Source organism: Peromyscus maniculatus, chromosome 19, assembly GCF_049852395.1.
Source record: "Peromyscus maniculatus bairdii isolate BWxNUB_F1_BW_parent chromosome 19, HU_Pman_BW_mat_3.1, whole genome shotgun sequence".
NCBI lineage: Eukaryota > Metazoa > Chordata > Mammalia > Rodentia > Cricetidae > Peromyscus > Peromyscus maniculatus.
The window spans coordinates 54839668-54856745 of NC_134870.1; the positions used below are offsets into that span (position 1 = coordinate 54839668).

The following is a 17078-nucleotide window of genomic DNA, read 5'->3' on the forward strand; positions in this document are numbered from 1 at the left end:
GGGGCACTTTAAAAAGATATACTCCGAGAGCTGAAAAGCTTGCTCAGTGGTTAAGAGGATCCAGGTTCAGTTCCCAGCACCCATGTGATGATTCATAACCATCTGTAACTCTAGTTATGGGGGATGTGATGTCCTTCTCTGGGCTCTGTGGGCACCAGTCACAAATACTGTGCACGTGCATACATGCAGACAAATCACATATACATATGAAATAATTTAAAAAAAAAACCTAAAAACTCAACAAATCAACCATCTAATCTGGGTGTGATGGCCCATGCCTTTAATCCCTGAACTTGAGAAACCGAGCAGGGGAGTTCTGAGATAGGATTATGTGGAAAGGCCCTTCCTCAAAACTTGACTGTTGTGACTTGACTGAGTGGCTGGTGAGCCCTGTGTCTGACTGTCCCTGGGGTTACAGGCATGAGTCGTTGTCCCGGCTTTTGTATTGGTTCAGGGGATCTGAACTTAGGTCGTCGTGCTTGTGTAGCAAGCACCTTATTGTGCATGAACCTAGCTCAAGTGAAATGAACTTGTAAAAAGGTTTTAATTTATGTGTGCATTTTGCTTGCACATACCTCTGTGCACCATGTGCTGGCCTGCTTCCCTCAGAGGTCAGAAGAAGATATTGCATTCCCCTGGAACTGGAGTTACAGACAGTTGTGAGCTCCCATGTAGGTGCTGGGAATTGAACCCAGGTCCTCTGGAAGAGCAACTAGTGCTCTTAGCCACTGAGCCATCTCTTCAGCCCCCAGGTAAAATACTTAAAATTTTTCTTTCCTTTGATGTTGTGAATGTTGGATTTCCTCTTCAGGATATTAGTTTGAGTTCATAACTAAAATATTAAATTCATATGGTTTTTATTATTGGATTTTCTTCTGTTTTTTTCTTTTTCAAGACAGGATTTCTCTGTGTAACCCTAGTTGTCTTGGAACTCACTCTGTACAACAGGCTGACCTTGAACTCAGAGATCCGCCTCCCTCTGCCTCCCGAATGCTGGGATTAAATATATGTGCCACTACTGTCCAGCTGCCTTTCAGTTCTTTAACCTATAGATATTTTCAGTTTTATGTAATTTAGTTTAAGTGGAGTTTTTCTTTTTGGTGTAGTTTCACAGTTTTGAAGCCTGGAATCCCCTCCCTGCTAAAAAGTTCAATAAAGCTTGAGTAAGGCAGTGATTGGATTAAATTAAAAACAAATATGAGACTTTTTATAGCTGTGGGATAAGATAAGAATAAAAATTCTCATTCCTTGGTCTGTTTAAGGAGCCCATGGCTTAAGTGGGAATAGGATCTATCCCTGGTGCAGGAACTGGCTTTTTGGAGCCCATTACTTATGGTGGGACACCTTGCACAGCCTTGATGCAGGGAGGCGCTTGGACCCACCTCTACTGAATGTCCTGGGCTTTGCTGACTCCCCATGGGAGGCCTTACCTTTCCATAGGAGGGGTTGGGTGTGGGCTTGGGGTGAAGCCTGGCGGGGGGGAGCAGAGGGAGGGATGAGAGGGGATCTGTAGTTGGTATGTAAAATGAATAAAAAATTTCTTAATAAAATATAATGAAAAAAGAAAAAAATTCTCATTCCTAATATAACATAGTTACTATATTATTTTTAAATGAATCTTCCTCTGGTATTGTCTGGATCTTGTATGGAATACTCATTTATTTACTGTTTCTGAATAAAGATGGAGAGTCTAACTACCCATCCTGTATCTTTATTGTAAATATATATATATATTTATACTATATATTTATTTACACTAAAAAGTGTAAATACATATGAAAATATTTAAATATCTATATTTAAGTATATATAAATTATTGGTTATTAATATATGTATAGTATATAATATTGATATATAAATTATTGATAATATATGTGTAAATATATATTTAAGTATATATATTTACACTATACATTTAGTCTCTCTATAATATAACTATATATTTAGCTATATATATATGTATAGTAAGTAAAGGAGGATATTAAAATTATCCTTGGAGGTAATGTTATTCATGTAGTTGGTCAGTCAGTGTTTTGGTTGGCTCATATGATCTCATGAAATAGATAATGAAGAAACAGCCCCCTCTTTCTTTCAATAATGGTTCATTTCCGATATTGAAAAAATTCTGTTTTGAGGTACTTTTGTGAAAGTATGGAAAAGAAATTAATATTTAATTTCATAGACTCTCCTTTTAGGTAGAATATTTAAAATGATAAATGACATCTTAAAGGCACATTTATGTTCCAAAGAGAGAGTTCTGGGAAGTAGAAGAGGTAATGAGTAAGAGACAAGTGGGATTGATTCATGAGTAAAAGAAGCTGATCACTTACAGCTTTCTAACGATGGGTATGTTTAAAAGGAGAGGCAGTCGAGTGGTCATATATTTCGAGGATATTTATACAAAGAGAAAATTACTGGGACAAATACAAGACTGCTTCTCAAACAATGCCAACAAAGGAATAACTTCATCTAGGAAGCAAACTAGCAAAATTAGAAAATAAAAATTAATATTATTTGCATTGGAATCTATTGGAAAGCAGAATCCTCTCCCCAGGGAACTAGTGGGTGGGATAAACTAGCAGCCTGTAATTTCTGTAATTCATGCTTAAGAACACATTACACGAGAGGTTTCTGGGAATGCTTTAAAATGTGTAAGGGCAGACTGACTGACCTAGGTGGTATGTTCTGACTTTCAGACACCAAGATAGCTTGTGGCATTCTGCTCTTCAGCACTAATGTACTGAAGTGGTGCATTATTTACTGGCAAATTCAACAAACCTTTTAGATACTAGGATTAGATTTCTTTGAAAACTAAATATTGTCTTGATGCTTTGGTCTAATATTTTTCCACTTGTCCTTACCCCAGTTACATTTTTTTTTCATAAAGAAGAATTTTTATTTGGCTAACTATTCTGTTGCTTTGTTAGCCTTTGCTTTTAACTTAGCATTTGAGGCCATTACAAAATATAGCTTCTAGCACATAATTAATATTGTGAAGAATTTTGACCTATAAACTACTGTCAGTGATAGGCTGCTCAGTCCGTGCCGCGCAGATTCTCTGTAGCATTGAAACATTTTCTAATGGAATTGATAACTTGAGATCAGTTGAGGGCAGTGGTTGTAGAGGTTGAAATTGTGAGGCTCTCAATGGGGTTATGGATATATTGTGCACCCCAATAAACTTATCTGGGGTCAGAGAACAGAACAGCCACTCAAGGCCTCACGCATGTTGGACAAGCACACTGCTACTGAGCTACATGCCAGGATTGTGTTTTTAGATAATATCCCATTATGTAGCCCTGACCTGTGGCGGTACTGTGTTCCCCAAAATATCGTGTGCCTTAATAAACTTACCTGGGGTCAGAGAACAGAACAGCCACTAGGTAGGCAGTGATAGCACACGCCTTTAATCCTAGCATTCCAGAGGCAGAGATCCCTCTGGGATCTCTGGGAGTTCAAGGCCACATTGGAAACAGCCAGGCACGGTGACTCACGCCTTTAATCCCAGGAAGCCAGCCTTTAATCCCAGGGAGTGGTGGTAGACAGCAGAAAGGTATATAATATAAGGCTTGAGGACCAGAAACTAGAGGCATTTGGCTGGTTAGGCATTTGGCTGGTTAAGCTTCAGTCTTTCGAGCAGCAGTTCAGCTGAGAGCCATTGGGATGAGGACACAGAAGCTTCCAGTCTGAGGAAACAGGACCAGCTGAGGAATTGGCGAGGTGAGATAGCTGTGGCTTGTTCTGTCTCTCTGATCTACCAGCATTGACCCCAATAACTGGCCTCGGGTTTGATTTTATTAATAAGAACTTTTAAGATTTCTGCTACACAGACTGGCATAGAACTCATGATACTCTTGCCTTATGTTATATAGTTTCTAATATAGCTGTCACAAATTGGCAGGGAAAATATTGATGGATGTCATTTCTTTTCTTCTTCTTCTTCTTCTTTTTTTTTTTTGTTTTCTCGAGACAGAGTTTCTCAGTTTAACATTCCTGGATGTGCTGGAACTCACTCTGTAGACCAGGCTGGTCTCGAACTCACTGAGATCCACCTGCCGCTGCCTCCCAAGTGCTGGGATTAAAGGCATGCGCCACCACTGCCCGGCCATTTTATTAGACTTTTAAGGGTTTAGAAATGTTATGAGTTCTGGGATTAAAGGCCACCACTGCCTGGCTTTATTTATTTATTTCTTTTTTAAAGATTGTTATTTTTCCTCTTATTGAAAATATTTTTCTCACATAATACATCCTTATTACAGTTTCCTCTCCCTCTACTACTCCTATTTCCTACCCACCTCCCCTTTGTCCAGTTCCACATCCGTTGTCTCTCATTAGAAAACAAAAAGGCTTCTATGGTATAATAATAAGAAAAAAAGATAAAAACTAACCCATTTGAATAGGATAAAACAAAGAAACAGAAGGAAAGGAGCCCATGGAACCCCATATATATATAAACTTAATTTTCATTTGCAAGGGGTTTTCAGTTGGAGATGGTGTCTGGGTTAGGGTTGACTTCTCCTTTCAGCTCTAGGACCCCAAATCGAGCAAACCCATGCAGATCCTCTGCATACTGCCTCAGTTTCTGTGAGTTCATATGCGGCTCGTTACTGTTGATGTAGAGGGTGTTGTTTTCTTGGTGTCCTCCATCCCCTGTAGCCCCTACATTCTTTCTGCCTCCTCTACTGAGGGGTTCTCTGAGTCCTGAGGAGAAGAATTTGATGAAGACATCCCATTTAGGACTGAGTTTTTCAAGGTCTCTCACTTTTGCATCATGTCTTGCTGTGGGTCTTTGTATTTATTCCCATTTGCTTCAGGAAGAAGCTTTTCTGAGCAAGGTACTGATCTGTGAGTATAGCAGAGTGTCATTAAAAGTAATTTTATTGCTACTTTTCTCTTTCCTTTTAGTATTTTGTTTTAGCCTTGGTCCTTGGGCTCTCTAGTCTCAGGTTCTTGGTCACCCAGACTGTTGGTTATGGTTCTGTCTTGTGGAGAGGGTCTTAAGTTAAATCAGATATTGGTTGGTTACTCCCACAAGCTTTGTGCCACTATTTTACTGATGTATCTTGCATGCTGAACATTGTAGATCAAAGGGTTTGTGGCTGAGCTGGTGTTTATGTTTCTCATTTGGTAGTGTGCAGAGTACCTTCCTGTACCAAAGATGCTAGAATAGAGAGGTAAAGTCTCTATGTAGGCACCAGTTCGACTTTTCCATGTTTAGTGAGTTGCGTAGATGTTGTCTTCAACAAAGGGGCATTGCTGTCAGATTGTGGAAAGCAACCTTAGCAACAGCCTGGGTTGTTTGGAGGTTCCCATGGGAACCCTTTGGCCAACAACTCAATTACATGTAACCCAATCCTAGGACTGGAAGCTTCATTTGGTGACAAGGATGTCCAGTTTGGGCTCTGTCTCCTTCATTATTTGGCAATTTTTTTATTTAGATTGCCTTCATATATGCATACATTTTAGGAAACTTCTACTGTATCCCTCAAATGACTCTTAATTTTAGCTCTCTCTTCCCATATTCTCTCCCTTGTCCCTCTTTTCTCTTCCCCTCTCCCCCGATCTTCCTGTTCTAGTCCCCTCTCACCCCCACATCCATCTATAACTGTATTCTATTTCCCTTTCCTAGGGAGATATATCCCAGCCCCCCATCAGCCCCTTACTCTATACCTAACTTCTTGATTTTATGGATTGTAGCCTGGTTATCATTGATTTAACAGCTAATATCCATATATGAACAAATATATACCATATGAGATTCTGAGTTATCTCATTCAGGATGATTTTTTTCTTAGTTCCATTTATTTACCTTCAAATTTTATGATTTCATTTTTTAAATGGCTGAGTAGTATTTCATTGTGTAAATGAACTACATTTTCTTTATCCATTCTTTTGTTGAGGGACATCTTGGTTGTTTCAAATTTCTGGCTGCTATGAGTAGAGCAGCAATGAACATGGTTGAGCAAGTGTCTCTGTGGTAGGATGAAGTATCTTTTGGGTATATGCCCATGAAGGTATAGCTGGATCTTGAGGTAGGTTGATTCCCATCTTCTTGAGGATCCTCCGCACTGATTTCTATAGTGACCATATGAGTTTGCACTCTCAACAGCAACGGAGGAGTGTTCCCTTACTCCACATCCTTGCCAGCATGAGCTGTCATTTTTTTAAATTGATCTTAGCCATTCTGATAGGTGTAAGATGAAATTTGCATATCCCTGGTTAAGGATGTTGGACATTTCTTTAAGTGTTTCTTAGCCATTTGAGTTTCTTCTTTTGAGAAGTCCTTGTTTAAACCTGTACCCCATTTTTAAATTGGGTTATTTGTTTTCTTGATATCCATTTTTGAATTCTTTATTCATTTTGGATATTAGCTCTTTATTGAATAGGCATTTGGTAAAAAAAAAATCTTTTCCTATTCTGTAGACTCCCGTTTTGTTTTATTAACCATGTTCTTTGCTGTGCAGAAGCTTCTCAGTTTTATGAGGTCCCATTTATTAATTTTTGTTCTTAGTGCTTGTGCTGTGTTCTGTTGGGAAAGTCTATTCCTGTACCAATGACTTCATGACTATTCCCCAATTTCTCTTCTATCAGATTCAGTGTTTATGTTGAGGTCTTTGATCTAGTTTGAGTTGAGTTTTGTACAGGGTGATAAGCATGGGTCTATTTGGATTCTTCTGTTTGTAGCTGTCCAGTTTATCAGCAAATTTGTTGAAGATATGTCTTTTTTCCCCCATATGCATTTTTAGTTTCATTATCAAAAATCAGGTGTCCATAGGTATGTGGATTTTTGTTTGGGTCTTCAGTTTGATTTTATTGATCAATGAGTCTGTTTTTGAGCTGTAGTCCTGTAGTGCATCTTGAAGTCAGGGATGATGATACCTCCAACAGTTCTTTTATTATTCAGGATTATTTCACTTATCCTGTTTTTTTTTTTTTTTTTTTTTTTTTTTTTTTTTTTTTGTGTGTGTGTGTGTGTGTGTTTATATGGAGCTAAAAATTGTACTTTCAAGATCTGTGAAGAATTGTGTTGGGATTTTGATGACGATTGCATTTAATCTGTAGATTGCTTTTGGTATAATAGCCATTTTTATTATATTAATTCTACCAATCCATGAGCATGGAAGATCATTTCAAAAAGATTTAATTATTTTTGTTTCATGTTTATCAGTGTTTTGTTTGCATGTATGTAAGTGCATGATAAGTGTGAAATGTGCTCAGATGCTAGAAGAGGGTGTTGGATACCTTGTAATTGGAATTACAGATGGTTGTAAGATGCCATGTGGGTGCTGGAAACCAAACCTGGATTGTCTTCAAAAGCTACACATGCTCATATCCTCTGAGCCATGGAAGTCATTTCCAATAAAAAATGAGTATCTTCAAACCAAAAATAAAAAAAAAAACAAAAAAACAAAAAAACAAAAAACCGGGTGGTGGTGGCGCACGCCTTTAATCCCTGCACTCGGGAGGCAGAGCCAGGCGGATCTCTGTGAGTTCGAGGCCAACCTGGGCTACCAAGTGAGCTCCAGGAAAGGCGCAAAGCTACGCAGAGAAACGCTGTCTCGAAAAACAAACAAACAAACAAACAAACAAAATGAGTATCTTCTTATTAACCTCACTGAATTTGAGCAATGATCACTCAAACACACTGGAAGAATAGCCAAAGTCATAGTTGTGTAAAGTATTAGTATCCACTGTCATTGACAGTGAAACCTATAATGATAATTATTGTGCCTTGTGGTATTGTCTAATCTAATGTCGTTATGAATATTAATAAGTAATTAAAATCCCATTTTAAGTTTGTTAATTTAAATCATGAGTTATCTTTTAAAAAGTTATGTTTCTGTATGTTTTATAATGTACATATTTTCACAGAGGTACACATAGTTTATACAACCCCCACCAAAAATTTTAAATCTACAAATGATTGAAAGAATTTGGAGCATGAATTCTTTCCAAATAAGTTTTGATAAAAATGTGTTACATTTTTAGTTGAGTAACCTTGGCTGTGTGTGTCTCTGTGTCTGTAACCTATGTCAGACTAGAACTTTCTATGTAGGCTAGATTTGTCTTGAAATCTTCATATTCCTGTTGGCTCAGCTTCTTAAGCCTTGGGATTACAGGTATGAGTCAAATGAGTGCTATTAGTAGGTTATAGAATTAGTCATTATACATGAAGTAGATATTTAATGCTATGATCTCTAGAACTTGCTCATAATGGAAGTTGGATCTAAGTCAAGAAATGTGAGTTGTTAAATATTTTTAGGAAGTGCTTCTTTAATAATTCTGAGGACAGATAAGCACATGATAATTGTGTTCTAGCAAATCTTTTAAGTGCTTTCATTTAATAGATAGCTGAGAATTATTTATCATAATTCTGCTCATTGAATCAAAATTAATACCCAAGTAGTGCTTGAATAGTCTTTTTCCTTCTACATTAAATAGCCTAGGCATTTGCTCTGTTATTACTGTTAAAGTGTTCATACAGGCTTCAAAGGTAGCAATCAACTCAGAATTAATTAGTGGAATCAAAATGAATGAGGTTTTGCTATATCGAGTAATTTCTAGTCTATGCTCATTTTTTTAAATATGAATTGGACTAGCATTTTCTTGAAAGAAGGAAAATTAGGTTTGTTTTAATATATTTGAAAAACAGGACCACGTTTTCTTATGAATTAAGTACCTCTAATAACTGTGCTTTCTTGGACTTAGTGATACTGATTTTTTTTTTTGCGCATGTGTGTTTTCATTCTTGATTATTTTGTTCATTTCAAGGCTGTTTATTGTAATAAAGTTAAAGTTAATTCTTCAAATACTTTTTATTATTTACAGAGGTTGTATGTAATTTTTATAAATGACCAAACAGCATTTTGTGGGATACTTGCCAACTTCATCATTATTGCATTGTAAGAGAAGAGAAATCATGGGGACTGGGTATGTAACTCTATTGTTAGAGTGCCTGCTTTGCTAATATGAGTGATGTCCTGAGTTTATTCTCTGACGCCACAGAAAGCCAGACCTGGTGGTGATATATCACTATAGTTCTAACACTTGGTTGTTGGAGACAGGATGATAAGTTCAACATCATCTTTACCTGTATAAAGAGTTTAAGGCCAGTGTGAGAAACATGCTGAAGTTCAAGGTCATCTTTGGCCACATAGTGAGCTTGTTGTATTTAGGGAAATTTAAGTGTTAAGAAGATGTATTGTGTGAACATGAAGAGATTTTGGCATTATAGCTTTCTTCAAAACAAATGTGTGTGTGTGTGTGTGTGTGTGTGTGTGTGTGTGTGTGTGTGTGTGTGCATGTACACGTGCATGCATGCAGGTATCTACACTTGGATGTGAGCTTGTATTGTAGGTCAGAAGAGGATGTCTAGTGTCCTCCTATCACTCTCAGCATGTTTCTTTGAGGCAGGGTCTCTCCCTGAACTTGGGGCTAGCATCTTGCCTGGGTTCAACCCTGAAAGCTGCAGAGATCCTCCTGCGCCTGCCCCTTCTGGGCTGTGGGAGGCATGTTGGTGCTGCTTGGCTTGTTGCTTAGGTGCTGGGATTTGAATTCCTGTCCTTATGATCCCAGAACAAACACTCTTAACTGATGATTTATTCCTCCAGCTTCACATTATAGCATCTTTTAAAAACAGTAATGTCCCATTGTCTACTTGTAAAGTTTGTGCTGTGCTCTTAGCTAATATTTGTTTTGTATTTCCCCTTTCCTCTGTAAAAGAGCAATATGATCAAACACTTTTCAGTATTCTTATGAAGATGGATTACATTCTTTTCATTTTTGGAATGAGCCAGCTGCATGTCTTGGGGAAGGGGAAGGTCTGACAGTTAAACTGCTCAGGAGGGTTTCCTGTTCCTAGGAATTTTTCTCATTGAGTGGCTCTACTCCTTTTGGCCCCCTTATCAGTGTGTTAGTTACTTTCATATTATTGTGTTAAAATCTCATGTCCACAGTGCTGTGTGGAAGGAAGGATTTATTTGGGTTTGTGCTTCTAGAGAGAGAAGTGTCCATCATTCCAGGGAAGTGTCAGATACAACATCGGGCATGGTGGCTGCAGTAGTAGCTGAGCATTCACATCTTGAACCACAGCACAAAGCAGGGAGAACATACTGGGAAAGGTGTGAGGCTTTGCAACTTCAAAGCCTACCCCCAGTGACACACCACCCCCAACAAGGCCACCACTAACTCTTCCCAAGAAGTTCCACCAACTGGGGATCAAGATTTTAAATATATGAGCCTATGGGGGACATTCTCATTCAAGCTATCACAAAGCCTATTGCCAGTGACATGCTTCCTCCAGCAAGGCCACACTTCCTAAACTTACCCAAACAGCATCCGAGTTTAGTGGTTGTCTGTAGCTGTGTAGCTTTGATGTTGACATCTGCAGTAGATCCTAATCCTGGGCATATCCAGCAGAGGAAATAATACTAACTAATATTTCTCAATATTTTAAATGAAATTCATTTACACTTGACAAGTTGCAAATTCACCAGTTATAGATGAGGCACTAATTAAAGACTAGCTCTGTTTTTTGAAGACAGGGTTTCACTGTGTAGCCCAAACTGGCTTCTGACTCCTTCAACCCCCATCCCGCCACACACCCAGTGAAACACTGTCTAACGAAAGAGCTAATCCCTAGTGCCAGGATGACAGTATGCCACGATGATTTGCTCTGTGCGGGTGTGTGGTTCGTGTGTGTGTGTGTGTGTGTGTGTGTGTGTGTGTGTGTGTGTGTGTGTATGTGTGTGTGTATGCGTGTACACGCGCGCATGGGTGGTGGTGGTGGTGTGTGTGTGTGGGTAGGTGGTTGCCAGAGGTTGATGTTGGTTGTCTTCCTCAGTTGGTCTTCATCTTAGTTTTTAAGAGATGTTTTCTCCCTGGGATCTGGAGCTCACTAATTGGCTGGACTGGATACTCTCAGGTCCCAGGATTGGCCTGTCTCGTCTTTCCTAGAACTGGTCTTGCAACTGTGGCCCACCATGTTTGACTCTCACTGTGGGTGTTGGGGATCCACATTTAGGTCCTTATGTGCAGCAGTCAATTCCCGGACTAGATGTTTTCATTGGAGATTTTAGAGAGCTCATGAGTTGAAACAGTAAAACCAAAAGTAGTGGAGAAGGGTTGAGTGCTGTGGCTGAGCAGCCTTGGCGGAAGCATGCGAGCTGAGTGAAAGTCATGCTTTCTAGGAATGCTTCTTTTCAGGTAGTCGTGATCAGAGATAAAGAGCACCGTTTCTTATTAGAGAAATAAATAAAACCATCTTTAAAATGGTGAAATACCAGATGCGAAATAGAAAATACTAATTATCTACTGATAGAGCACTCACCTCTTTTTATAAAATGAGTGAATTATTTGGCAAATCCAAAGTTAGTACTAATGATAACTCAGACATGCAAGGCATCCATTTTATTAAACTGTGTTTTATCTGGAGTTAGCAATATATGTCTTGTGCAACTGATTGATAGCATATGTTTTATATAATAATTGCAAGTAAAGGCCTCATGATGTGTGTATTTGCCCAGTTTTATTCTATTGTGGCTAAATTTGAATTATTTTTTAGTTTGCCAGTTTATTTTCATGTATTTGGTAATTGGAAAACTAATTTGTATGTGTCAATTGATAGTATATTTTTTAAAGAAAAAAGTCATTGAATATTTATAAACAAGCTTAATAAGTGCCCAAGACAATTCTGTGTAATACTTTAAGTAAAGTTTGTAGTGTCTCTCTAAATTTAGTTTTCTTTCTTTCCCTCCTCCTCCTCCTCCTCCTCCTCCTCCTCCTCCTCCTCCTCCTCCTCCTCCTCCTCCTTCTTCTTTTTTGAGACAGTGTTTCTCTGTGTAGTTTTGGTGCCTGTCCTGGAACTTGCTCTGTAGACCAGGCTGACCTCGAACTCACAGAGATCTGCCTGCCTCTGCCTCCTGAGTGCTGGGATTAAAGACGTGTGCCACCACTGCCCAGCCTAAACTTAGTTGTCTTAACTTTAAAGTTACTTAGAATTATAAACATTCGCCAGAGTCCAAATGTAGCTAACTCATAGTGAGACAGAATAGACAAAGCAGGCGGGACCACCGAGACCCACATTCACATCCAGTGCTCATGGTGTTGCACTGTGATAGAGAGAAAACTTAGTGTGGAGCTTTGAGCATTCACAACAGGAAAGGACCCAAGCACAGCAGCCCCCCAAGTGTGCTTGAATAAGAAGATTATGGCCAAACAAGTTTAGAGATGAATGATGTTGTACATCCTTGTAGCACAGTTACGTGAATTTTAAAGATTTTGGGAGATCTGCAGTTAAAATTAGATTAATTAAATTAATTAATTAAGATTAGTACTATAATTCTAGTTCTTGGTTGAGGCAGGCATATCATGAGTCCGAGGCCAGCCTGGGCTACACCAAGACACTTGGCTCAAACACAAAACAAAATAAAGCAAACACCAACACAGTGTCAGTAAAACAAAAGCTGTACAGCTTCCGGAATATTTGCTGCCCCTCAGTCCCCACCCCTTTCATCTAACACCGGTTGGCATTTCTTACTTTGAGAATTAGTGAAATGTTGCTTTTAGCTCATAGCAGTGTTTTTGTGTAGGAGAAGCAGAGCATTGTACATTTGCAGGTTTCTCTCTCGGTCCTATAAAAGCAGATTATGTGCAGCATTATGGGCCTTATTTCTTAAGAGGTCATCATAATAAATTCAGATGATTGCTTTCATGTGGTTAAATTTTAATTTGCTTACAAATTGTCCTATAGAAGTAAAAATATTTAGTTTTTAATTTGCTATACTGTAGATTCAGCTCTCTCTTGCTAGTGACAATCTTTACTTTCTTTGCTTATTTATAAATGACAATGTTGTAAGAGGAAATTGAAGGGAAGAAAGTAGCAATTTGGAGGGCAGAAACTAGCGGTGAGCAGGGACTACTCTGAAGACTGTTTAATCGGGTGTCCTATGGTTGTTTGAAGTGCTGCACCTTCTGGCATTATAAATAGACACCACGAAGGGAACAGGAACGCCACCTGCATATAGTGTGTGATAGCTGTGGTGCTCAAGGATGATTGTGTTTGCAGGACTGTGAGGAGATTACGTCTGAACAAAAGGGCAGGGAGGAGCATGGGTCTAAGTGAGTCCTGAACAGAAAGAAAGACCACAGAAAGTGTCTCTCTCAGGAAACAAAGAAAAGTTAGTTCATGTTGTGGAAAGAGAATACCTAACAGACCACCTGACCCCTACCTCCCTGCTGCCCAGTTTTGCCTTCTCAGATATGGCAATCATTTTTGTGAGGTCTTTTTCATATTTCAATGACATCTTCCCAGTCTTTAATGTTTGCATTATTCGACATTTCAAAAGCATATCTTTTTTGAACCAGAAACTTTTATTTATAATCTCAAGGAAGAAATTGTTCAAAATGGCTGAATATTATGGTTGTTTTTCAGTGGAATATACATATAAGTAATTTGCATTTAAGTTATTGGGAGACAAGATCTATCTTATTCTAATTTTAATGTAAATATAATGCAAGTTTATTCTTCTTTTTTTAGGCAAGAGTTCAACATTGCATCTGTTCTGTAGCCAGTGACCACTCAGTAGGACTTCTAAGTTTGCGGGAGAAAAAATGCATCATGTTGGCGTCTCGCCACCTGTTTCCTATTCAGGTGATCAAGTGGAGGCCTTCTGACGACTACCTGGTGGTGGGATGCACAGATGGCTCTGTGTATGTCTGGCAGATGGACACTGGTAAGAATAAAGGTGGAGAAGAAATAGAAAGTTCAAAGGATGCATTTGATTTCCTGAAAATAGCTCTTCATATGCAAATAAAGCTCAGAAATGTATTTCTATTTCTCATAACTATCCTCTCTCATCTTGTTTTTATCTATAAAGACATATGTAGCATTCATCTATTTGTTGTACATTGTTAGATCACGTAGAGTGGTTCCACAGTTCTTAAAGGCATGCAATTGAGGGTCATGTGCAGATGACGACAACTATGCAGTGATGTCTATATTATTTGTGGGATTAATCGCCAAGTAAGCTGAAAGAGCCAGTTTTGTCTCATGTTCAGAAACAGTAGAAAAAGATAAAACCAATTTTTATTTAAATAGCAGAAAAGTGATGCTGGCCAGGTACTTTTAGGAGCCAAATTGAAATGGAGATTGTAGGCTTTAGGGACAACAGGTAGAATTCGACTTTCACTTTTATGTATGGGCTATATTATAGACTAAATATTGCTTAGCTGAAAAGCACAGATGCTGATAGATGTGCACACACAGATCAATACAGTTTTACTAGGAATATTTAGGCAGGTAACTTAACGTTTTAGCTTCAGTTTTTTTTTTAAAGCATGTTTGATTCTACTTTTGCAATCTTAAGTAATGTATCAGTGATTAAATTTTTTTAAGTGATAGTTTACAAATTATTTAAAATGATTCTACTAAGTGTCTTTATTCTACTAAATATTTTCCCCTTAGTTTGTTGTACATAGTCCTTTGGAAGCAGATTAGAGCCATATTTTTGCATATACTACCACAGAGTAGCGAATACTTTTCAGGCCCTTGGGAAATAAGTACACACATCTGCTGCAATCTTGACAAGAGGAAGCATTCTTGAAATCTGACAAGACTTCTTTTGCATTTAGCTCTTTATTCTGCTTCATATTGTAAAAGAGAGAGCAATATTTTCTGTTATATTTTAAAAGCACTAAAGATTAAAAGAGAAGAAAGGCATGATGATGTCACATGGCTCTGTGGTAAACATTAGCACTGTGACATATTTCTTTCTAATCTATTTTTGGGTATTTTTTTTTTAAGAAAGCAATTTAGTTTTTTTTTTCTGCACTTCTTTTCTTTTCTTTTTTTATATGTTTATTATTTTATTTTTCTACTCACTCTACATACTATCCAAAGATTCCCCCTCCTCCCACCCCCCAGCCCTCTTTCCCAAGCCATCCCGCATCCCCACATCCCCCAAATCGAGGTCTCCCATGGGGAGTCAGCAGAGCCCAGCACACTGAGCCTAGGCAGGTCCAAGCCCTTTCCCACTGCACCAAGGCTGTGCAAGGTGTCACACCATAGGCACCGGGTTCCAGAAGCCTGCCCATAGACCAGGGACAGGTCCCGACCCCCCTGCCTGGGTGCCCTATTTTTGGGTATTTTTAAGAGAAGAATTGCTTTGGATGGAGCACTGGCTCAGCTGTAAAGAGCATGTACTGCTCTTGCAGAGGATCCTTGTGAGATTACTAGCACTCTCATGGGCAGCTCACAAACCCCTCCACCCCTGGATCAGACTATCCCCTGGCTTCTGCAGGCACTCCCACTCACATACAAATATCCACACACATAATTTTAAAAATTGTGTAAAAAAAGAAGGAAAAGTTGAGATTTTTCTGGAAGTCCACTTCTACCACCTCCACACACCTAATCCTGCCTCTCAATATGCAGCTTCTGCACCAGCCCGGCATGAGACAGGCTAGAATCCCTCATCAGACACACACTTACAGGAAGAAGTCCACATGCTGAGGTCATGTTCCAAAAGCATAAGCAATACAAAAGTCTGAGACAGTGTTTCCACATCCTCCCACAAGACCCTCAAGAGTCCCTGTATAAATGTTCTTCATGAGAATAACGTAGATGAAACCCAGGATACAGAACTTAAAATACCATAAACTTCATCAAAGAATTCAAGGAGTCTAAAGAAGATGCCACTAAACAGCTCGGTGAACATAAAGGGGATAGCAAGAAATGGCTGAACCATCACTGATCTAAGAAAGGATTAATTCATGGCTGAATAAAATGACCAAGACAATACAGGATTTGTAAATTGAATTCATTAAAAAGATAGAAATAGTGAAGAGAAATGAAGCTAAATGAAGGTGGAATTGAAAACTTTAATATACCAAAGAAAATTCAGAGGAAAATCTTTAAGCTAGAATGGATCAAGTAGAAGACAGAATGTCATGACTCAAAGATAAAGTAGAGGAATTGGACCACTCAATAAAGATTATGAAAAATTAAAAATCATAGACAAAGGAACATGCAAGAACTACGTGACACTATGAGAAACCAAATATTTGAATTATAGCATAGATGAAGGAGAAGAATGCAAGTCAGTGGCATAGATAAGATCTTTAACAAGATCCTGGAAGAAAACTTTCTCAAGTCAAGGAAAAGACACACCCATATACATACAGGGAACACAGAACACCAAGTAAATAGGACAGAAAAGAGAGACCCTACAGCATAATTGTATTTAAAGCACTAATGCAGCACAATGAGAATGTATTGACAGGAGCAAGAAAAAGATCATAGGTCTAGAGGAGGAAAGCCCATCAAAATAACCACTGATTTCTAAAGGGGAACTTGGAAAACCAGAAGAGCTTGGAGCAATACACGCCATTCTGAAAGACCACAACTGTCAGCCTAGATCACTGTACTCAGACTATCTTCCATGGTTAAGGAGTTAGAAAAACTTTCCTGGATTCGAACAGGCTAAAAAGGTTCATACTCAGCAGACCAATCCAAAGTAGAATATGGGGAACAATACTTTGAAGTGAAGAAAGACTATGCAGTAAACAAATGAAGCTATAATTGCTGAAACAAAATGTATGACTAAAAAAATAAACAACAGAACCCCCAAACCCTAAAATGACTGCAATTACCACACACTTTTCTTTTTAAAAATAACTTGAAATATTAGTGGCCTCAGTTCTTGGGTCAAAAGACATATGTTAGCTGAATGGGTTAAGTAGCAAAATCCATTTTTTTGTTGTAATAGCAACTCATCTTAGCTTGAAAAATAGGCAGCACATTAAAGTGAAGTGATGGAGAAGAGTGCCACCAGAAAACGAGACCATAAAGCAAGCAGTGATGCTACCCTGTTATTTGACAAAATAGACTGCAAGTTAAAACTAACCAGAAGAGATGAAAAAGACTCTTCATCATAATCAAGAGGACAGTTAACCAAGAGGACAGTTAACCAGTTCTAAAATATATGCAAAACCTCTGGTGAACCCAATTTCATAAAAAAGTGTACCCCTGGAATTAAATATGTAGATTAAGATCATCCCACTAACAGTGAGTGGTTCC

The 17078-nt window shown here is 38.5% G+C and overlaps 1 protein-coding gene across 4 annotated transcripts in view; it reads left to right on the forward strand.

Annotated features, from left to right (window-relative positions):
• Wdr7 (WD repeat domain 7) overlaps positions 1–17078 on the forward strand; it is a 304595-nt gene that overhangs the window by 38465 nt on the left and 249052 nt on the right. For all 4 annotated transcript variants that reach the window (XM_006985180.4, XM_042264248.2, XM_076555361.1 and 1 more), the window contains one exon: positions 13539–13734. In XM_006985180.4, the coding sequence (XP_006985242.1) occupies positions 13539–13734 (196 nt within the window). The remainder of the gene's footprint in view (positions 1–13538; positions 13735–17078) is intronic.